General features: G+C 42.9%; 1 protein-coding gene across 1 annotated transcript in view; it reads left to right on the top strand.

Moving 5' to 3' along the window:
• CNTROB (centrobin, centriole duplication and spindle assembly protein) overlaps window positions 1-24,413 on the top strand; it is a 1,846,056-nt gene that overhangs the window by 532,317 nt on the left and 1,289,326 nt on the right. The window contains exons 5-6 of the mRNA XM_044077286.1: window positions 1,916-2,032; window positions 2,698-2,814. Coding sequence (XP_043933221.1) covers window positions 1,916-2,032; window positions 2,698-2,814 — 234 coding nt within the window. The remainder of the gene's footprint in view (window positions 1-1,915; window positions 2,033-2,697; window positions 2,815-24,413) is intronic.

Raw genomic sequence — 24,413 nt, 5'->3', positions numbered from 1 at the left:
CTTAGGTAATGCTTGAGGTGGTTCAAGGGTTCTTGGAGTAGGCCAGACACTCAATACAAGGTTTAAAGTAGATTGTTAGTAACTTTAGTACAAACAGGTGGAAGCACAGGGCAGCAGAAAATAAAAGGACGGTCCGCTTAGGTAATGCTTGAGGTGGTTCAAGGGTTCTTGGAGTAGGCCAGACACTCAATACAAGGTTTAAAGTAGATTGTTAGTAACTTTAGTACAAACAGGTGGAAGCACAGGGCAGCAGAAAATAAAAGGACGGGTCCGCTTAGGTAATGCTGGGGGTGGTTCAAAGGTTCTTGGAGTAGGCCAGACACCTCAATACAAGGTTTAAAGTAGATTGTTAGTAACTTTAGTACAAACAGGTGGGAAGCACAGGGCAGCAGAAAATAAAAGGACGGTCCGCTTAGGTAATGCTTGAGGTGGTTCAAGGGTTCTTGGAGTAGGCCAGACACTCAATACAAGGTTTAAAGTAGATTGTTAGTAACTTTAGTACAAACAGGTGGAAGCACAGGGCAGCAGAAAATAAAAGGACGGTCCGCTTAGGTAATGCTTGAGGTGGTTCAAGGGTTCTTGGAGTAGGCCAGACACTCAATACAAGGTTTAAAGTAGATTGAATTAGGTAGATATGCAGTTAGTTAGTGTATCTCAAAGGTTCAGGGCCCGCAGCAGCCAGGTGAAAGTGAGGAATAGTAAAAGTATATATATATATATATATATGTGTGTGTGTGTGTGTATATATATATATATATATACATATATATGTATATACAGATGTATATATATATATATGTGTGTGTGTGTATATATATATATATATATATACATATATATGTATATACAGATGTATATATATATATATATATGTGTGTATATATATATATGTGTGTGTATATATATATATATATATATATATATGTGTATATATATATATAGCTGATTTGTTGAAGTAAGCTTGCTGGCCAAGTTGTCACTGATTCCAAAAAAATTTTATCATGTCTAAAATTATTATTTTGCCCTTTAAAAAAAAAAAAAAAAAAAAATAAAAAGTCTGTCACTAGTATTGGTGTAGGAACTGGTTATTTGTTGTATGGTACCTTCCTGTAATTCACATAATTTCATCTGTCTCAGAGAAGCTCAGGGTAGTTCCCACACTGGCAAAAAGGTGCATTGCTGTTAAACATCTAGTTGCAGAGAGCTGGAAAGCCAGGTGTGCTATGTAATGTAATGCCACAGAGCCAAGTGTGGTCTTTCCAGGCTGATGGTGGGGGAGGGGGTAGAGGTGAACTGCTGGTGAAATGAAAGTGATGGTCTTGCCTTTTTGTGTCTTGTAAGAGTATAGCACTGAATTGTGTAAATCACATTTTTAGATAGTTATAGAGCGGCACCATTATGCCCAAAGGCGTAGTCTTATTGCAATCTGAAATTGTGAAGGAAATGGGGGGTGGCAAATTTCTATATGCTTTGCAGTTAAATTGAGTGCAGTAGAGAAAAAGGTGTTTTTGACAGGGTGTGCTTAAGAGCAAAGGTAAACAGTGTGATCTTGGAACATGAATTAAGTTTAAAAAAGCCACAAATTCTTGCTAGAACTGGTAGCTAAACAACAGACACTACTGATGATGATGGAATGTGTGTTACATTCATGTAACTGAGCTTATTCAAGTAGCATAAGTTAAGTTTTACCAGATAATTAGAAGACAGATGTTGCAGTCTTCTTGCCTCATGCAGCATTGTTTTCTTAACCTTTGCATTAAATGTATGCAATTAATGTTTGCCATTTGACTCTTCTCTCACATTCAGTTATGTATGTGATCATCCCTTTGCCAAAACGTTATATTGTGATTCAGTTATGTATGTAATCGTCTCTCTGCCAAACAGTAACATTGTTCATGCTTGCTGTTTTTTCCAGCACTGTGAGAATCACATCAGGAATCTTCAGAAGAGAGTCATGGAATTACAGCAACAGTTGGCAGTGGCAGTGACTGCTGACAGGAAGAAAGACATTATGATAGAGCAGCTGGACAAGGTAAGTGTGTACCAGGAACATACCTGCAATTAAATGTCCTAGTGTTTGCCCCACTGTGATTATCTGGGTAAGTGTGGAGATCCCTTTAAAATACACTTGTTTATTTGGTCTAGTGCTGTGTCATGCCATTAATGCATAGGTACCACTGTTGTACGACTCCTAACATAAATTTACTAAATATCATTGCATTTTAAACATATTGTTTACAACTGTGCTTCCCATTAAGTTTATTGTGAAAGAAGCCTGCAGAAGTACCTGCCGTGGCTTTGTGTTGTGCAGTGTTACGACATAACAGTACATTTAGACATGCTTTTGCAGAACTGTGCGCCTTGGCTTGGTGCTATGCAGTGACATGACATACAAGAGTACATTTAGACATACTGATGGCATTATGGAGATGTAACCTCATGCTTCCCAGAGCACAAATCTTTACCAAGTCACCAGATATCTGCTTGGCTATATTGGCTGATGAGGTATCATATCCCTTTTAAAATGTTTTCTTTTAGTAAATCTTCCAGTGGTATTTTATATTGTTTTATTGTATCTCTTTCTAAAAGTTTTTTAACAGTTAAGGGCATCATTACACTTTAGGTTACTATTTCTTTTAAAAACTTCACTTGTAGTTTTGATTCTCGCATTGAAGCTTTCTGTATTGTTTCTTGCAGACCCTGGCAAAGGTTGTTGAAGGATGGAGAAAACAAGAGGCAGAGAGAGCAGCAACCATGAAGCGACTCCAGGAAGAGAGAGAGAATGCTGAGCGTGCAAAACTGAAGCAACAGGAGGTGAGGTGTACACAATGTGTGTGCTTTTAGTAGTTCTCATGTCACACATTCCTTTGTTAGGGGATATACAGCAGCATTTTTCAAAATGCATTTAACACCTTTTAATAGAGGATGGTTTGTAGGATGATCACATCTGGTACAGGTCAGGGTAGCCTACAGTTAATGAAGTTGGAGGTGGTGGTTAAGAACACTAGAATATGTTCTGTGAGATGTGCAGCTGCATAGTTTATCATGTGAAGTAAATGATTGAGCCGTATATTTTGGCAGTCTGTCGAAGAGCAAAAATGTTACAGTGAGGGCATGTAATTCATTCCACTCATTCTGATAACACAAGTACACTTGCTGTAGTAATAGAACAATAGGAAGCTGTTTTCTATGTTAGCATTTCTTAGTTTCATTTATGTAAATTATATTTTCCTTAATATTGTTTAGGCATCAAACCCCCGCCCCCATGCTGCACTTTAAGCCTCCTAAGATGTAGGCAAAGAATGAGTTATCTGACAGCTTTGCAAACAGTATTAATTAAAGTACACCTTGTTGGCAGGATGCTTTTAGTCTTTAATGCTTGTTTTGTATCACCATATGTGCTGGGCCCTGACAATTCTCAGCAGTACTTTTAAATGTACACGGTTTATTGTGACTTTAAATGGTATTCTGGTTCCATGTGTCATATTGCTGCAGGGATTTTTGTGTAGCAATGGCCTCTCCTGGCTCAGGGTTTGATATTGCTGTACTGTCATTCGACTGGCAGAAACAACTTCTTAGCAGCACTGAAATGTTTAAAATGGGAGTCAGAATGGCTGACTACAGAATGCAAAGGAACTGGAGTCCTGATTGGTCAGGATGAAGTTGTAGTATTTGGGGGATACAGCAGTGTTTGAGTACGCGAGTATGTAGTCAAGACGGAAGCAGAGGAAATGACTGTGATGGGTTGAGACCAAAGAACTCAGAAAATTAAACGAGGGTGCGGTGGAGAATTCTGAAGTGAGTAAGGAAGAGAGGATGCTACATAATTAGAGACTCAACAACATAGTAGCCTCATTTTCAAAAAAAAAGTCAAACCATAAGATTTGGGAAAGAGAAAAAAAGATACAACTTACAGCTGACAATAAGGGTGGACTGATAAAACTAGAAGACGGACGAAAACTGGTACAAGGTGAGTTCTTTTTTTACTTCGTTAATATTATAGGCACAATAAGGGTCTGATATGATGTGTAGAAGATGATTGCTTTTAAAAAGGAAGAGATCAAATGTAGGCTAGTCACTTGTATATACAGCATAATTTAATCCTTAAGGAGGAAATCTCTTGAATAAGCTTAGCAACATTTGATACAGAGCTGGAAAGATATTGATGTTTTCGAAAGAGTTGATTGATGCTCTTGGCCAAAATGCATCTCAACCAGAACACATTTAATGGCTAGAAAATATGAAGAATTTGATTCACCAAAATATACACCAGTTTTCTTTCACCTTTTGTTTACTTTCCAAAAGCGGTAGAAATATCACTCCATGGATTTTAAGACTGAATTTTTGAAAGGTATGGAATCAACTCATGATAGTCAAAGTGAGATGTAAGTGAATTATTATGAAACTAAGGAAGTGTGTTTATGGTGTGGCAGATTCAGCATTGCACGGGTAAAACAAAGTGAAATATGTCACCATCATTAAGTCGGTAAGGAGAACCTTACAGACTGTCAGTGTTGTGCCGTCCTAGCTAGAGAGGAAATATAGCCTCAACTGAATGCTTGCCTGCATATGCATGACTTTGTATGGGATGACTTGCAAAGCTTTGCCACTTACATTATTCCCTACTTGAAATCATTCCTTCAGTATACCTGTGAAGAACCTAACCATGTTTCTTAAGTGGGATTGGACTTGGCTGCTGTTGTTGGAACAACAAGAGAGCTACATAAAAGAATCTGTATATTAATATGATAGAGCTATACAGACAGTGCAGCAGGATGCTTTCCTTATTGAACTGACATATGCCTCCTTGCTGTCTTCATCATTCTCACAAGTTTGCCCTGCGTGAGATATCACAGCGCTCCATACATGCTCATGTGCCTTTCTGTCATCAGTCACCCAGGATTGTCCTGCATGGAACAAAGCAGCATTCCATGGGCCCCATATATGCTCATGCTTATTACTGTCCTTGCCAGTCCCCATGAGATTGTCCTACATGGATTACACAGCACCCCATGTACCATATACATGCTTACACTCATTCACAGTACAAGTCCACCAGTTTTATTACAGCTAGTAGTGATAGAAACTATTTATAACCAGTACAGCTACTATAAATGTTTTGACTGCAGCAGGCAATGCTTACATACCAAACTCCCTTGCACATTTTCAAGTATAAAGTCTGTAAACTACCATTGTTCCAGCTGGGTTGGCATTCCAGCTCCATCCACCATTTTGCAAGTTTTGTATACAGTGTTATAGATCACTGTCATACTGAGATGAACCAAACATGTGAAGACTCTTGCTGCCGATCCAGTAGAATATATTTTGTTTGCAGTCATTTAAATTTGAGTTTTTAGCTCCCTGCAACTTCTGATATGTCCACTGGGTACCTGATATAATGCAAATTGCATCATACCCTTTAATTTATTTTACATTTGTTTACCGGGAGTGTCCAGCTGGGCTGATAGCCCATTTTTCAGCAGAGGCCCTGGGAGAAAAGCTCCTGTACAATAAAAATATAACAGAGATGAATTTGACTAATGAATAATACTACAGAGATATGTAGAGCAATACGACTAACAAAAGTTCCATAAGAGACTATATAACACAACAGTGTACAATGTACATGCCAAATACAATTTCTTAAAGAAATCCCAATCCCTCAGAACCACACGCTCCAAGGATCTAAACCTTGTCATTGCAATGAACAAAACATGCTGGAGGGATAGGTTTGTGACCCAGAGACACCCCATACTCTGTAATAGACTGCCCATGCATGTCAAGCAGTGCACCTCCTTGGCCCTCTTCAAAAGGAACCTTGATGACTGGATGGGAAATAGGAAATTCACCTCAGGGATCATGTCAGTCACCCTGCTAGACAGGGGTCAAGGGAAGTACATATTGTGGGAAGAAATATCCAGGGAATTGTTATGGCTAGGCTTGTATAGGCCCTAGGGCCGATAGCCTAGTACCAAGCTGTGAACCTATACATAAAAACTATATACAAGATAGGATAGTTGGCAATTCCTGTAAAAATAAGATTCAACTGTAAAATAGTATTGTAAATACAAAGTATCAGACAGTTATAATTCTACCACAGGCAATAATTATGCTATGCTAGGATAAGCAATAACTGATAGCAGAAGGGATCCTCCAAGATCATTATAGTTACTCCCATCTGGCCTAGGAAACAGTGGATGTTATGTAGTCCTATCTCGCCTACTTTCTTCACTTGTGGGTTCGGAGCCGAATGTCGGCTCCGACGGCCTATTTACTAGCTCGAAAGTCTTTGATTGGCTGGGCTAAGATGCTATCCCACAATACACTGCTCCACATCCCCAGATCTCGTTTGCTGCTTGTAGAGCTCAGACGTGGTCTCGACTTGGCTGTGGCTAAGTATTGCAAAAAAAACTCTTTCTTGTGAAGATTTTTCGCTAATTTTTGGCTAATTGTGTGTATTCAAGTAGAGTTGTTCTTAGTGTTGTTGCTGCATTACTTTTTGTAGGTTGTGAGTGTGTTTGTGTGTGGTATCCCTTACTCCCTCGGGCTAGGCCCGTTTAAGTTAGAGGACCTAGTCCTCCTTGAGTGTTGTCTGGTTGTCTTTAGGTGCGTCTCTCTTATTTTAAGTTGAGAACCATTTCATTTAGAGGTTCTCCCCTGTGCCCCCCCCCCCCCGGTCAAAAGGATCCCAGATGTTCCATCCAGTCAAAGGGGTCATGCAGCAACAGAGGTTTCTGAGCTGCTAGAAAAAGGAGTCATCCAACCAGTCCCCCCAGACCAGATCGGATTAGGGACTTACTCGAGATTCTTTTTGCTGCCGAAAAGAACAGGGGACCAGAGACCCATTTTGGATCTCAGCCAACTCAATCATTACGTACACAAGTCCAAATTCCAGATGGTCATGCTTCAATCGATTCTCCCATTATTGGGAAAGGAAGTATGGATGTGCTGCATCGACCTGAAGGATGCTTATTACCACATCAAAATGGACAGAGCATCCAGATGTCATCTACGCTTCCGGCTGGGAACCAGGCACTTAGTTTCGAGCCCTGCCCTTTGGTCTCACCACAGCCCCCAGGGTGTTCACCAAGTGCATGGCAGTGGTGACGGCTCACTTGAGACGTCAAGGATTCCAGGTGTTTCCTTACCTGGATGACTGGCTCCTGTCCGCCCCCACCAAGCATCTACTTCTTCAAAACAGAGATACTGCTATCGATCTTTGTCACCAGTTAGGCATCACAATAAACTGGAAAAAGTCTGCCTTGCTACCCTCCCAGCGTGTCTCATTTATAGGAGCAGAGTTGGACACTATTCAGTTGAGAGCATTCCTACCTATGGAGAGGATCACAGGGTTGCAACGACAGGTTCGGATGATGATGCCTCTGACACGTGTGAGGGCAAGACTAGTTCTTCAGTTACTGGGGACAATGGCGTCCACTATCATGATGGTCCCATTAGCGAGGTTACATTTGAGAATCCTACAATGGCTCCTATTCGCCCAATGGTCCTTCCAAAGACTACTGCTATCCCATCCTATCTTAATCACGGGCAAATGCAAGCAGGACCTCAGTTGGTGGCTATGCACCTACAACTTAGACGTAGGAAAACCCTTTGTTCCACCCAACCTGGTAGCCACAGTGACCACGGACGCCTCCTGGATAGGGTGGGGGGGGGGCATTATCTCGGCAGGATGGTCCAAGGCACGTGGCAGGCGCACGAGATAGACTTGCACATAAATGTCCTGGAGATAAGGGTAGTGCTCCTAGTGTTGCAGGCACTTCAGGATGTCCTCCCTCTAGGGACTATTGTGATACACTCAGACAACATGTCAGTAGTGTCGTATCTCAACAAACAAGGAGGAACCAGATCATACCCTTTATGCAGGGAGGCCATGAGAGTGTGGAATTGAGCGATAGCTTCCCAACAGGCCTTGGTGGCAACGCACATCCCGGGGAAATGACAAAAGTCCAAGGGTACAACAATCACAAACTGCAGAAACAAAATCCCCAGGACAAACCACAATCCACCAAATTTTCTTCTGTATCACAGCTTTATTATAGCGAAAAAACAAAAACACAGTGCCAAGCCTGGTTAAGCGCTTTCACGTATCACCATACGCTTCATCAGAACAAAGAAATGATGTAAATGGCACTCATTAAATATTTAAAAACCCGCCAAAATCCTTCCCAAATTGAATAATTAAACAACTATATTTAAAGTGACAACTGCAAAGTGGTAATAAGTCAGGCAACCAACTACATACATATACAGATGAAATAGTGAATAAATAAACGTACTCTTCCAGTATATTAAACACAGTACATCTTACAAAACCCAGTTCCTGAAAAATTCTAAAAAATACAAATTTCATTCTAATTATTAGATAAGAATATTAAATATTAGAATATTAGAATAAATATAAATTATAAATATTATAAATGTTATAAATAAATACCCCATCAAATGTTCTTAAAATATTATTAATTCCAATAAAGTACACCATTCAATATTTAATGAGAGGTTTTGTTGAAATCATTTCATTAAGACCGGGAAAACATGCTGCATTCAATTTCAATTGCCATTTTATCTCTCTTTCCCCCACAATTTTCTTAATGTCACCACCTCTGGGGTTGAGATTCACCTTTTCAAGAATGGCAAACTGAAAATTATGACATGTGCCATTGCCAACTATATGACGAGAGAGAGCATTATTTTCATCCTTCTTCCTAATACAATACTGATGGTCATATATTCTGTTCTTTAACTGTCTGTCAGTCTTCCCAACATAAAAACAAGTGCATGAATTACACATAGCTAAATAAATCACATGACTTGAAAGACAGTTCCCATTTGCAAACCACACAGTGTTCCTGTTGATATTCCTTAACGTACACTTAACGCCTTCAAAAATAAATGGACATTGTGCACAACATCCACATTTTTTGGTACCCCTATTGGAGCTCAACCTTCTAGCATTCTGTCTATTAGATTTTAACTCAATAATCTTTTTTATATTACAACCAGTTTTGTGTACGAAAGTAGGCTTATCAATAACGTATTCCTTAATGCCCTCATCACTGGAAATAATGTTCCAGTTCTTCCTAATTATATCTTTCACCTTGCCAACATGTTGTCCATATCTTAAAACACATGATTTTGAATATTGAAAGTTAGTCTCCTTATTGGGGGAATTATTCAAAATGCTGGAACTATTGCTTTTACCTAATAATGGCAAATATTTTCTACCCCATTCTTGTATTACATACCCAGTCACATCCCTAACCAAATGTTCCGGATAACCTCTTTTTTTAAATAAACCACCTATATATTCAATTTCCTGTCTCATCTTTGTCTCAGTAGAAGTCATCCTGGCAGCACGAATGCACTGCCCTTTTAATATGTTGCGTTTTTGAGAATAGGGATGTGTACTGCTGAAATCCAAATATCCATTGCTAAAAGTTTCTTTTCTATAAATCTGCGACTGAAAAGTAAAACCATCATTGAAAATATATACGTCCAAAAAATTAATACCTGTGGTATTGAATTGATACACAAATTTCAAGTATGTGGTGGTGTTGTTAATGTATTCTATAAAACTGTTCAACTGTGTGTCATCTGTGTGTATTTATTTATAACTTTTATAATATTTATAATTTATATTTATTCTAATATTTAATATTCTTAACTAATAATTAGAATGAAATTTGTATTTTTTAGAATTTTTCAGGAACTGGGTTTTGTAAGATGTACTGTGTTTAATATGCTGGAAGAGTACGTTCATTTATTCACTATTTCATCTGTATATGTATATCATTTGGTTGCCTGACTTATTACCACATTGCAGTTGTCACTTTAAATATAGTTGTATAATTATTCAATTTGGGAAGGATTTTGGCGGGTTTTTACATATTTAATGAGTGCCATTAACATTATTTCTTTGTTCTGATGAAGCGTATGGTGATACGTGAAAGCGCTTAACCAGGCTTGGCACTGTGTTTTTGTTTTTTCGCTATAATAAAGCTGTGATACAGAAGAAAATTTGGTGGATCGTGGTTTGTCCTGGGGATTTTACATCCTGGGGAAAACCAATGTGATTGCAGACAGGTTAAGCAGGGCGATCCTCATGCCTTACGAGTGGTCTCTGAACCGCCAGGTGGCGGACAGTATATTCAGCAAATGGGGTCAGCCTTGCTGCGATCTGTTTGTCAGCCCCCTCAATGCGAAATGCAGCAACTACTTCTCGCTGATCCTCCCACCGGTGGAATCTCCAAGGGATGCTCTTGCGCACAATTGGCCCTCGGGTCTGCTGTATGCTTTCCCTCTGTTTCCCCTTATCTCGAGGGTGATTCAGAAAGCGCTATCCTTGGGAAGCAGATTGACTCTGATCGTGCCACACTGGCCTCGACAAGTATGGTTCCCCTTCCTTCAACCTTGCATCGTGGATGCTCCTTGGACTCTGGACCCTCGTCCAGACTTGCTGACACATATGTCGGGACAGCTCCACTCCTAACTGGAGACCCTCTGGCTGACCGCCTGGCTACTCCACTTCCATCCGTAGTCAGGTGTCACGATTTTTCTCCAGACGTGGTCCATATTCTTTTGTCCTCTCATAAGCCATCCACTAGGAAGATCTACTCTAGCAAGTGGAAAAGGTTTTCGTTATGGGCCCAGTCCAAAGGTATTGACCCCTACACAGCCCCCATTGACTCTGTTTTGGAATTTTTGTCTCATTTATTCTACCAATGGTCTGCCTCAGCCACCATCAAAGTTCAGCTGGCGGCTATTTCAAATTATCATGTGGCTTATGAACCTAGCTTAATGGCACACAGGCTGTGTAGAGCATTTCTGAAAGGCACTCTTTTCCTTCATCCCCCTGTATCTCAACCTGTTATGTCCTGGGACCTCAATTTTGCTCTGCAGGCCCTCACTCTCCCACCCTTTGAGCCCGTGGCTTCCTGCGATTTAAAATTTCTTACATGGAAATCTGCCTTTCTGATAGCTATCACATTGGCTAGACGAGTATCAGAACTCCAGGCCCTATCAGTCAAGCCCCCATATTTGATATTCCATAAAGATAGAGTCTCTCTCAGACCAAATACGTCCTTTCTTCCAAAAGTGGCTTCCTTATCTAATATTAATCAGTCCATTGAGCTGCCGGTCTTCTTCCCCAACTTCTCCAATAAGGCAGAGAACCAGTTTCATCTGTTGGATGTTCATAGGCAACTACTCTTTTATCTACATAGGACTAAAGATCGGCGGAAGTCAGACCAGTTCTTCGTTTCATTTTCAGAGAATCACTCGGGGTCTGCGGTATCCAAGGTCACCATCTCTAGATGGCTAGCTGGTTGCGTCTCCTTTATCGGGCAGGGGGAAAGAGCCTGCCTTTTCCATTCAGAGCACACTCTACCAGAGCAGTTTCCACTTCCACAGCCTTTCAGGCTAGGTTATCGATGGATGATATATGTACGGCTGCAACATGGGCTTCTCCTCACACATTTGTTTCCCATTACAAATTGGATGTGGTGTCCAGGGGCAGATCATCTTTTGGCTCCACAGTGCGCAGGAGTATTTTCCATTGAGCCACCCAGGATGTAGGTGCTAGGGGCACTAACCCACAAATGAAGAATGTAGGCAAGATAGGACTACGTAACATCAGTTAGTTATGTACTCACCATAACGTTAGATGTATGTAGTCCATCTCGCCTCACATTCTTCATTACCCCCCACTGTCCCCCACGCCTGGAGAATTTGGAGGATCTCCTTGTACTTCTGATGTCACAGAGTCCCTTTGGATAATATGTTGGACCTCATTGTTATGGGTGTGTGTGTGTATTTGGGCGATGGATACGATACTTCTGTTGGCAGCAAACTAGATCTGGGGATGTGGAGCAGTGTATTGTGGAATACCATCTTAGCCCAGCCAATCAAAGACTTTCGAGCTAGTAAATAGGCCGAGTCGGAGCCGACATTCGGCTCTGAACCCACAAGTGAAGAATGTGAGGCGAGATGGACTACATACATCTAACGTTATGGTGAGTACATAACTAACTGTTCTCCTTTTCTAAAATGGCCAGGGGCAATTACCACAAAACTTTCTCACAGATTGGCTCTACTCACACAAGAACAGAGCTGTTTGATCCATTTCTGCCACAGTCATTTTCAGTTGACTGCCTGGGTAATAGGGACTTAATTATTTTTAGGTGCTTGTTAACTGAGGCTGTGCAGCAGATACTAATGGAGGTAAGAAAGCTTGCTTCTAGACCATCCTATATTAGTAAATAGAAAAGGTTTTCTAGTTTGTACCAACAAAGCGAGCACCTATTCGGGGCTGCTGTTTCTCTGGTTTTACAATAGTTGTGTGTGTTACTGTTCTGTGGCCTTTCTTATTCTTGTAGTAAGGTTCATTTATCAGCCATTTCAGCATGGCTGCCCATAGATACTCCTCCATCCAGGCAGTCTCATGTCAAAATGATTTTGAAACCGGTTTTGCATGAGAGGCCTCCAAGTAAACTGGTGGCCCCTCATTGGGATCTTAATTTTGTGTTGGAGAAGCTAACACTTGCTCCATTTGAACCAGCTAACCTGGTTGATTTGAAGTTCTTAACATGATAAACAGTTTTAGTGATTACCTTTCCAAGAAGAGTATTTGAGTTGCAAGCTCTGATGGTGAGTCACCCCATCCCAGTTTCCACAGGGATAATGTTTCCTTGAGACCTAATCCTTTTATGCCTGAAGTGGTATCAAAGTTCACTTTTTTAACACCTTCACTGAATTATCACTTAAGGCATAGGCAAATATTACATTTATGTAAAAGAAAAACTGTGTTAACATGTTCACAGTTACAAACATTGTATATCATATAAATGCTTTTATGTAATTATCATCAATCCAACATTACATAAATTGCTCAATTCCTGGCTTTCCTTAAATCTTCCTCCTCCTTCTCCAAAACATTATTCTGCATGTATTGGTCCCACAGTTTCCATTTTTTTATGTAGTTTGTTCCTACCCTTTTCTAAAAATGCCACTTCCACTTCTTTTTTTCTTTTCTCTATTACAGTATTCACTACTTCAAGTACAGCTGGTTTAGCTTTGAGTTCCATGTTCTAGTAATTGCCTTTTTGGCAGCCACCAGAATTAGACTTAACAAGGCCTTAGTATGTTTAGGCAATTTGGATCCTGTGGCCCACCTCAAAAAAATAATTTCCTAAGTTACAGCCATTTACTCACCCAATACCTCTGAAAGAGTACTCTGAAGAGAATTTTTAAAGTCTGCCAACTCATTACTCTCCCAAAACATACGTTCCCAGTTACGTCTTTCTTCCCAGTCACACCTTCAACATTTGCTAATCTACCTGACGAAAAATTCCTTGGAGGTATCCAAGTTTACTTTAAGCTAAACTATCCTTCTCCCTGTTTTCTTTCCTGAACTTAAAATGAGGGAGAAGGGATACTTCATTCACTGGATATCCACAGACAGCTCCAGTTCTATCTTGACAGAACAACATCTTTCAGATATTCAGATCAACTGTTTATTTGTTGGAAAGGTAAGAAGAATCGATAACCTATGTCAAAGCAGGCTGTTTCTAAATGATTGTTTAGGGCTTTTCCTTCTCTAGGTCCAGATTTACTCGAACCATTCTCCAGAGGTTCCTGGACTCTTCTCCTTCCACTTCCCAAATGTAGTAAGCTAGGGCGATCTATCCATACAGCTAAGGCTACTGCAGCAGTGATCCACATGATGAAAATAACAGTAGATCTTAGAATGATCACGGCTGCCGTAGATACTCCCTCTTTCTCTTTATCCCCCTTTTTTGGTGTGTTTTTTATGGCTGGGTGTAGACATTTATTTTTTGTACTTAGTATTTTCCTTTCAGGATGCAGCCTTCCTCAATCTGTTGTCAGGACACCTCTGAAAGGTGTGGTGCTGAAACTTGTCTTTTGGTCAACTCAGCTTGAGCTGTCTGACAATTTAGGCACCTGAAAGGTGCTCTGAAGCTTTGGAAGCTGTCCGGCTGTTTTATCCTTGGTAGGATGCAACCCATAGAGCTAAGGCTACTGCAGCAACTATCATTTGAACCTCCACACTGATATGGTAACTTTATGTAGACAACTGGGTGGTGCAGTGGTTAACATGGTCACCTCACAGCAAGAGGTTCTCTAGTTCAATTCTCTGCTGGGGTGCCTTTTGTACGGAGTCTGCATGCCCTCTCCGTGATAGAGTGCGTTTCCTCCGTGTACCCTGGTCTCCTCCCACATTCCAAAGACATGCATTTGGAGTGTTTCTCCCCAGAGCACTGCTGAAAATAGGCTCTGTCCTAGTCGGACTTTCCTGGTCAACAAATAATAAAATTAAAAAAAAAAAAATACAATAAACTGTACTATTTATTGATTGATTGCATTCATTTGCCGTAGTAGTCCAGCTGGGCAGAAAGCTACCACTTTTCAGTGGAGGCCCCTAGATGGGGGAACGATGCAAAGCTGTACAAGTTAGGCCAGATGGGCCTTTTGTGGCAGAAGTTCCAAGTGTCTTCACTGCTGCCGCAGTAAACATAATTGGGTATCTCCAGTATTATAATAAATTTCTAATGCAACTATACTTTATCAGAGATTTTAAAAGTAAGTCAAACATGACAGTAAAAGCCCTTGATATTCACTGTGCAACTAGTGGGTGGGAAGATATGAAAGAGAGTAACTGAAAATCTGATGTTTTTTTTCCATCTAGATTCATCCTGTGGATTTATCAGATCCAAGACTGGCCATATACCAAAGGCTAAAGCCCATCACGCTCCACCTCCTCTACTCATAATGCCTCGCTCATAAGGATTCCATCAGATCTCGTTTGCTGCCATGCCTAGAGAGCAGCTTTGTCAGTTGTTCTGCTGAAGTGTATCCTTTCTTCAGGTGTTGAAAGTTCCTTAGAGTGTTTTTTTTCCTCTAGGTCCTCTACCCTTGGGTTTCCCTGTATGGTTTGTTGTAGATAGAGTGGGTTATGATAAGTTTTAGGGCTAGCTTTTGTTGTTTAGCAGGCTTTTCCTGCCCAATGTGTTTGTTCTTAGTTTTAGTGTTTGCTACGTGCTTAGGTCTTTTCTAATTGTGTTTTAGTTTCTATTTGTTTGGGTTGTGGAAAAGGGGTTTAAAAATGTATTGTTTGCGGGCACAAGCCCTCCTCATGTTAACAGCACAAGTGATGAAACCTTCACAAATAGAACAAGAGGAATCAAGATGGCCAAGCAAACTAAGTATATGCACCTGTCATGGGCCAAATTGGTCCTGAAAGAATTTTTTGCCAGCTGGCTGCCTGTCACCAGCTTTTTCCAGCAAGGGGAAGAAGTCTGATCAGGGTCAGAAGCGGGTACCAAGGACCCAAAAGCAGCTAAGAGATGCCAAAGCTGGTCAGTCTCCTTGTTTTCTTCTGGTCTGCTGGATCTGAATGAGCCAAGACCCCCTGCTCCCTTGGCAGATTTGGCACCGTCATCGGCTCTGACACCTTATAGCTGATCGCCTTTGGCACCAATTGCAGGGAAGGCTTCATCTCCCACTCTGTGTCCCTAGCACTTTCTTGTCCAAGGGGTCTGACGGTGCACCATCAGGGAGGATGTTTTTCTCCTCTTCTCCTTTGTGGGAGTCCTGTCTGCCTCCGCCCTGGATCCGAGCTTCTGTGTTTCAGATCTAGTCGTTGGAGCCTTTGTCCACTAGGAGGGTCTCCAAGCCTGCTTTAGTGGCTTCATCAGCATGGTCATCCTGGAGTTTAAGACCTGTGGATTTAGAGTTCAGATGTAGTTAGGACTCGTCCTTTCAGCTTTGGGCCCTTGACCCAAAGCTTCGGCTCCCTTACACTGGTTTCCTTCCTCAAGCCCAAGATTTCTGAAGTCTTTTAAACTGGCTTCCTTTCCTTCCTTAGGGTTGGATCTGATGGCTTGACTGGTTTCAACTCCTACCTCTTCTTTGGTTTCCTTGACTCTGGCTGCATCAGAGCCGTGTGGGCTTCTGAGCTGAAAGATTCAGACTGGGTGTCTGGGTAATGTTAAATTCTTTTTTCTGGGTCATCTCTCCCACTCAAGGCCTCTGCTCTGTGTAGATCAGCTCTGATCTCGGTGTCAGGGCAGACTGGAGCAGGCCTAAAATCCAGTAAGTCCTTGGGATATTTGGATCCTAGGTCCACAGCTCCAGGTTGCCTGCTTCACTTTCTGTCTTTGACATCATGGACATGATATGTTGTCAGTTGCAACCAGTATCCCTCCCCGTTTGATGTCTTCACCTGGAAACATGCTTCAGCCTGCTCTGGGAGTGCTGACACCGGGTACGGTACAGTCTGCCCTACCTTCAGGGCCCTGGGCTCTTCTGTTCACTTCCCACAGACTCTCCAGGATGGGAAGTTTTGGGCAAGAGGCTGTGCAAAAGGAAGCATTTGTTTTCTCCTGAAGGCTCTCTCACTGAGGATATTGTCTTCCAAGGAAGGAGAGTAGTCCTCTAAATCTCCCCAGAAGGATGCCTTTTTTGGCAATCTGTTAGAGCTGTTTCACCAGCGTGGGGTTTGGACTGCCAACCCATCCCGGAAAAGCCGATATTTTTGGATGCCTCCAGAATGGGCCTACCACATCCTGCATGGTTCACCCTTTGAAACCCTTATTGATCTGGTGTCCTGGAGGGTATCGAAGGAATCGGATATGGTGGAATTGATCCCTAAGAAGCCAGACAGTATTCTTTCCAAGGACAGGTAACACTAGAATAAGGATCTGGCCATGGATGCAGTTGTGGTGGCAGTGGCTACTAAAAGACATCTTGGAAGAGAGTTTCTTGGTTCGTTCTCTGAATAGGGAATCTCGAGCATTCAATCTGTTAGGGAAGCAATCCTACACCTCTGCTACATTTGCAGTGAGGGATTGAACTATCTCACTCACTTTACCAGACTTCATCCATGACATTGTGTTGGAAGTGACAAGAGTAATTAAGACTTGGCATATTCTGGAGTCTCATAAGACTTTGGAGACTCGTGCATCTGCTAAGATGGCTGACGGCATGTCATGAGCTACTGGATGAGGCTGTGGAATTTTGCAGACTGCTTTAAGGTGTCCTTTATAAATGCCACCTTTGATAGGTCTTCACTTTTTGGGCCTGAAGTGAGCAGGATGTGAAGAAGCTATCTGCTGTAGTAGTATATTTGGCTACCCTTCAGTGGACCTTTTCTCAGAACCAGAAAAGAGGGAATGTCACTTTTTTCAGGAAAATGCAGCAGTCTTTCAGGAAGCTCTTTCTGAGGCTCCCTCATTGGCGGTGTGGGTAACCACAACAGACACTGTCCACATTGCAGGGGTGGCCTGCAGACCCAGGGAGTTTATGGAGCCTTCTGTGGGAGGCCCTTTCATTGACCCTAAAAAATTGCCCAACTGTCCAGCTCTGGAGGTTGTCTGGGATTATTTACCTCTACACCTGGACGCTTGGGAGGCATAGGTGTTGTGAGAGCTTTATCGGGAGGTTATACAGTTCCATTTTTAGAAACATCAAATTTAAATCCCAGACACGCCACCCCATCAAAGATAGGATATAGCCATCAAAACTTAAAAGCTGTTAAAAATCGAGTCTTCCAAGAGGTCCTACCAGACCAGCATGGATCCATGGGTCTATTCCAGGTTCTTTTTGGTTCTAAAGAAGAGCAAGGACCTGGGGCCTTTTTAGATTTGAGCAGGTTAAATCATTTTGTAAAGCAGATCAGGTTCTGGATGGTTATGGTACAATCCATTCTACCTCTCTTGAGGATGGATGACTGGATGTGCTCTATTGACTTCAAGGTACCTACCATCATGTAAGGATTGTGAGGCATTCCAAGAGGTTTCTTTGCTTCAGGCTGGGAGCCAATTACTCTGGAGAATAGAATTCTTCCAATCTAAAAACCATTGAATTTTAATATTAAAAGTGCATCCCCTATGCCTGTCTCATAGACAACTGAGGTTTTACTTGGACAGAACCAAAATCTTTGAGAAACTCTAAACAGATGTTTCCTTTTCAAAAGCTTCATTGGGCATGTCAGTGTCTAAGGTTCATCTCTCTCCAAATGGCTATCTGATTGATTGTATTTCTTTTGGGTATAGTTTGAAAGGAAAGCCCTTGCAGGGTAAACTAAAGGGTCATTCTTCTAGAGCTATACCTACTTCTGTAGCTTTCTTCTGCAGATCTGCATTGGATGACATTCATGCCACTGGTACTTCAGTGGGCCCTCACACCTTTGTGTTCTTCTACAAACTGGACATTCAGTTGAGGTTACACTGTATTGCACAGTATCCTTCCCTGAAACCTCCCTAGGATTTTACGTTGCTGGGGACTCTATCCTACAAATTGAATCCAGACAGAAAAGACAGCATTGGATATGAAATTCTGTACTTACCATAACGATAGATCTGTATTGTCTCTTTGTCTGGTTCAACCTTCCCTCCCTCCTCCTTCTGCCATTTTGGCAAGCCCCTTCATCATAGGATGACTGAGTTGGGAAGATTGTTTTTCCTCCTGTATTGGGGTCCTTAGTTTTTTCAAACTGATATTGAGTGTTGTCAGTTGTGGAATGAGGCAAACTCTGAGGTAGTCCTGATTAGCGAGATATTATGGGTAGAGAATGTCTTTGTATATGGCCCATCTCATATCAGTCGGATGGTTTAACCCACAGGTTGAACCAGATGGAAAGCAATGACATGGATCTATCATTATGGTAAGTACATAACTGTTGATGTGAAGTTGCTCAATCTCGCCATTCATTCTTACACATGGGTTCGGAGCTGATCCATCCGCTCCGAGTCGGCCGCTTTCGCAAGCTGAAAATCTCAGAGTCGCTCGAGGCCAGGTCCCTATCCCATGATGCTCTCTGTTCTACCTCGGATCTAGTTTGCCACTGCAACAGGATCGGAGGTCATTGGAGAGCTCGGGTCAGTATTGTGGAATTTTTTCTAATTTATTGTTCCTTTCTAGCTAAGTTTTTGCAGTTTTTCTGTTTAGACTGTTTTTGTTGGGCTAGTTAGCCTTTGTTTAGCTGAGCCTTTTGTTGTGCTTGAGAATTTCGTCCTTTTAAGAGCGGCTGCTCTTAGGCCTTTGGCCGTGCCTTAGTTAACGAGTTCCCTATCCAGCTTATTAGCGTGTTTATAGAGATAGTTTTCTTAAAAAGTTAACATTTATAGTTAGCTTTTCGCTAGTTTATGCTTATATTTAGTGTGTTTAGATAATCTTCATAAAGTTAGAATTTATAGTTAGCTTTACAGTGTTTCTACAGAGTTTGTGGTGTGTGTGCTGTAGTTATTAAAGTGACTAAATTGTTCTGATTGATGCATACTGTTGTTTTTTTCTTGTGAGTATGGCTGATCAAAGAGAAAAGTAGAAGTCAGGTTTTAAAAAGTGCCCAAAATACGGGCAAAAAAAGTCTATCACTGACTTCCATGTCAGTTGTGTTTATTGCTTGGGGCCATTTCACCTCCAAGAAGATTGCTCTATCTGCCATTCTTTTAGTAGCCTGGTTTTGTTATAATGAAGAAAAAAGCTGGTGGATAGAGGCTTGCTGAAGCCAGATTTTCAGGAGTCCTTGGACAAGGCTGACCAGACTTCCAAGTCGTTGAAGGGGTCGAAGTCCTCCAAAGCTTCCACGGAGCCCAAGTCATCGGCTATGAGCCTTGCTGTTAAGGTGCTGTCGCTGGCTCCGCAGTCTTCGGAGCCGTGCACTGAGCCAGTGTTTCGGAGCCGGTCCCCAGTTTTGGAGCCAGTCTCCGAGACCTTAAGGTCTCCCATTCTTCAATCGGTGGCTTCTTCAGTTCCTTTGACTCCTCCTTCGAGAACCCTCTCTGATATGGATGTGGACTGGGTGGTGCAGAGGCTTCTTGAGAACTCGGCACTGGCCAAATTATTAACGGCTTTGACCCAACTAGTTTCAGAGTCTAAGACCATCGCACCTGCTGTGACTACTCCTCCTCCGAGCCAAGCCAGGCCTTTGGAGCCAGGAGAGGGGGATCTGATGATTGTGGAGCCTTCGGAGCAGAGGCCTGTTCCAGTACTATCGGCTCAGTCAACCCTGACTTCTTCGGTGCTGTTTGAAGAGTCTGGGATCTGACACACTGTGCTCTGCTCCGTGGGGGAGAGTCAAACCGATGCATCAGTTCCGATCCTTCCTCTCGTAGCATCGGCGCAGATGAGATCTGCTCCTTCCTCTGGGTCTGAGCCCACTGTCTTAGCGCCGGGTAGGTTGCCGTCTTTTTCAGAACTGGTGGCTTTCTCGGGTCGGAGCACTGGAGCCTTCGATGCTATGAGGAGGGTTATGTCGTCCAAGACACGCACGTCATCAGGGCCCTCCTCCTCTGAAGTGCCGCTTTCTGCCTCTACATCGCAGGTCCCCATGCAGCATCGAGACCCAGAGCCTCAGGTAACCCCATTGGGTGACCCATGTTTTACTGAGACCTCACCAGAAGCCCCCACTGATGAGGTTCCCAGGAAGAAACTTTGCAAGAGGAGGCATTTAGACTCCCCGCAGGAGTCTCTGATATCAGCCACCGACTTAGAGGAGTCAGAAGGGTCCCCACAGTCCCCCTCAGAGGATATCTCCTTTGCTGATATCCTGGAGGTCCTTAAGCAGAAGGGTGACTGGCAGTCCGTTAGCCCTACTGAGGATGAGTCGGTGCTCCTGAAGGCCCTTTGGTCTTAACCTTCCACCTCCTGGGTGACTCTGCCCTTCGATTAACTAATGGAATTGGTTGCTCAAAGGGTGTGGGAGTCTCCTGATACTATGGAACCTGTCCCTTGGAGGCCCAACAAGTTTATTACGTCCCCTCAAGATAAGATGTTCCTCACTAAGGGAGTGCCGGTTGATGCCATGGTGGTGGTAGCGGCCACCAAGAAAGAGATGTCTGAAACCTCTTCTACTGTCCATCCTCCTAATAGAGATTCCAGGACTATGGACAGGTACAGCAAACGCATCTTTAGTTCTGTGACCTTTGCTATGCGATCTCTCAACTACTTGACTCATTTTACGAGTCTTCAAAGAGATCTCCTAAAAGAGCTTGGAGATACTCTGCAGGGTAGTACAGATGGAGGTGTCTCTGAGTAGGTGACAGCCCAGCTTAATACCCTTAATTCCAAAGTTAACTCGTCCATGCGGCTCATTTCCTATGCAGCCAATGGTTCGAGTCGGGCAGTGGGCTCAGCAATAGCTCTTCGGAGTCATTCCTGGATGCACTTATGCTCCTTTGCGGAAGCCTTCAAGTCTTCTGTCGTTAACACCCCATTCGATGGCTCATCTCTTTTCAGGCCCAAAGTTAAGGAGACTCTCACTAGGTGTGAGCAAGATGGAAAGAGTCTATCTGCCATAGGATTCCGTTTTTCCACCCCTACTAGACCATACCCCAAAGGGCAGAAAGGTGGAAAATGGTTCTGGAAGTCCTAAGGAGCTTTCCAGAACAGTCTTAGTGAACCCCTCTTCAGGGGCAGAGGAGGGGGTAATAATGGAAGATGCTGCCCCGGTGGCAGAAGGGGTCCGCAAAATCAGGGCAACAGGGATCAGTTCTTTGGTAAGCCCTACCAGTGCTCCTGAAAGGAGTCCCAACTGTCCTACTCGGGAGGCAGTCGGGGGGGGGGTCGCTTGTCTTTGTATCTGGACACCTGGCTAGGAATTACAAAAGATTCTTGGGTACAAAGCATTGTTACTAGAGGTTACATCATCCCATTCTTAGAAACCCCACCTGTTCGAAAGAAAATCCCAGATGTTCCACCCAGTCTCAGGGATCAAGCAGCCATAGAAATCCAGAGGCTGCAGGAAAAGAGTCATCCAGCCAGTCCCAGCAGACCAGATAGGATCTGAAGCTTATTCCAGATTCTTTTTAGTTCCAAAGAAGACAGGGGACTGGAGGCCCATCTTGGACCTCAGCAGACTCAACACATTCGTAAAGGAGAAGTTCCGGATGGTCACGCTTCAGTCGATGCTCCCATTCCTCGGAATGGGTGATTGGATGTGCTCTATATATCTCAGGGATGCGTACTATCATATCAAAATGGCCAGACTATCCAGAGATCACTTGCGTTTCTGGCTGGGAGCCAGTCACTACCAATTCTGAGCACTGCCCTTTGGCATCACAACAGCTCCCAGAGTGTTTACCAAATGCATGGCAGTGGTTATAGCTCACCTGAGGCGTCTAGGATTCTGAGTGTTTCCGTATCTGGATAACTGGCTCCTTACCGCCGCCCCCAGGCATCAACTAATTCTGTCCAGGGATCACACTCTTATTCTCTGTTCTTAGTTAAGCATAACTATAAATTTTAACAACCAAACAAAGGATCGATGATACTAATGAAAGCCAGTAACCAAAAATGTATCACCACAAACCAAGTTGGAAGCACTAACTCAGTTTAATGAAATAAAGAAAGCAATCCACATTGACGCATAGCACACACAAAAAACGTTTTCGTCTTCAACTTCATCAGATCATGATGAAGTTGAAGACGAAAACGTTTTTCATTATAAATTTTAACAAGTCTGCATTGTCGCCATCGCAGCATATCTCCTTTATCGGAGCAGAATTAGACACCACCACCGCCACGGTAAAATTGCCTCTGGACAGAATAACCACTTTTCGAAACCAGGTATCAGACATTTTGCAGAGAAAAAAAGTACCGGCCACAAGTATTGAAGTTACTAGGTACCATGGCAGCTACGCTCATAGCAGTTCCTCTAGGGCGTATGCACATGACGATTCTTCAATGGTTACTCTTCACCCAGTGGTCTTGCCAACAACTTCTGATGTCATTCTTAATAATGATTACAGACTCTTGCTTTGCACGGTTTTGCGTGATTTTGCACATAGCGCAGCAGCGGGCAGCGCCGCTCAATTGGGCTTAAACCATTCTTGGCTCCACAAAGTCTACACTTCACCTTTTCCCTTAGATCTGCTCTATCTCTCAAAGTAAAGACCCTACTTTCAACCTAAAACCATGCACTTGCTCATACAAGCAATTATATAAGTTAGCACTAATAAACTAAAAGCACTACTTCCTCATATACTCCCTTGGAGTACTCGTCCCCTATTGGTCCTTTTTGGTCAGTTATAAAGGAGTTACTTATACTAAACCGGCATGTCCAAAGGTCAGTTGCTGTTTTCCTCTTCAGTCCAGCTGGTGAATCTGGGAATCCTGAGGCAATGTTACAACTGCCTCATGTACACAGACAACCCTCTCCTCCTCCCAACAAGTACTAATATATGTGAAAGATGCAACCATATAGCCAAACTGGAGGCTAAGCTTTCTCAACACAGTACTGGCGCAGCCAGTCAGGAGAAGAAGGTAACCACACACACCACAAATCCAGTCGCACATAGACCTACCACATCAGCAAACCAAACACATAAACACACTAAAACATACTTGGAGGCTCTAAATACAAATCTGCCTAAGCAGCAGAGACCTCCAAAGCAGACATCCAAGCAACCTCTACCCCAAAACGAGTGTAACACATACTTCACAAAGTCAGTGTGCCAAACAGTCACAGCCCTTAAGGCTAAACAACACACCTGATGCACTTGTAATAGGTGACTCTATTGTCAGACACACTGACGTCCCACTCACCAGGCTGAACAAGGAGAAGGTCACGGCGAGCTGCCTGTCGGGCGCCAGGATCCGCCACATAACACTCAGGTCACTCCAAAGCAAGTACAAATATGACTCCGTCATTGTCCATGCTGGTGTGAATAGAGGAGCTCTCTGATCATGTAGCCCAGGCAGGTATGACCCTGACCTTGAGTAGCATCTTACCCTCACCAAGAATGATGCCACAGTATAAAGAAAAAATGATCAATTTTAACAATTAGCTAAAGTTCTGGTGTCATTCAAAGGGGATCCAGTGTCTGTTAGCCTGGGATGACATGCTCGACAAGCCACGTTGCTTCGCTAGGGACAGCTTGCACCTGTCACCTCTGGGCTTTTGGATACTAGCCTCTTGCCACCTCCATAGTGCCTTTTTTAGGCAAGGCTCAAAAGTCAAACCCACCTCCATAGACAACACAAAGAAAAATAAACTAAGGGTAATGCTACTCAACGCCAGAAGTCTAAACCTCAAAATGCAAGCACTCAAAGCTCTCCTCAGTATGGAGAATATCGATGTCTGTGCAGTAACAGAGACCTGGTTCAAGGCTCCCGAGAGCACCCCAGCATTTCCAGGTTGTACCTCATACCATGCTTTTCGGTCCCAAAACTTGGACCGAACCACAAAGGGTGGGGGAGTATCCATATTCATCAAGGATACCCACACCTCCAGGTTAGTGGCACTGCACGAAGCATCGGGGACCATCCATGTGCAACTAACAGTGGGCAAAACTGCCTTTCAGTTTGTAGCCTGCTACAGACCACCATCCCAAACTCAGGAACCTCACTCAGCTTTCCTGAGAACACTGGAGAAT

Source organism: Protopterus annectens, chromosome 7.part0, assembly GCF_019279795.1.
Source record: "Protopterus annectens isolate FY-2018-M chromosome 7.part0, PAN1.0, whole genome shotgun sequence".
In the NCBI taxonomy this organism is placed as follows: Eukaryota; Metazoa; Chordata; order Ceratodontiformes; family Protopteridae; genus Protopterus; species Protopterus annectens.
Note: the sequence above shows the minus strand (reverse complement) of the source record. Positions and strands in the feature narration are given on the sequence as shown.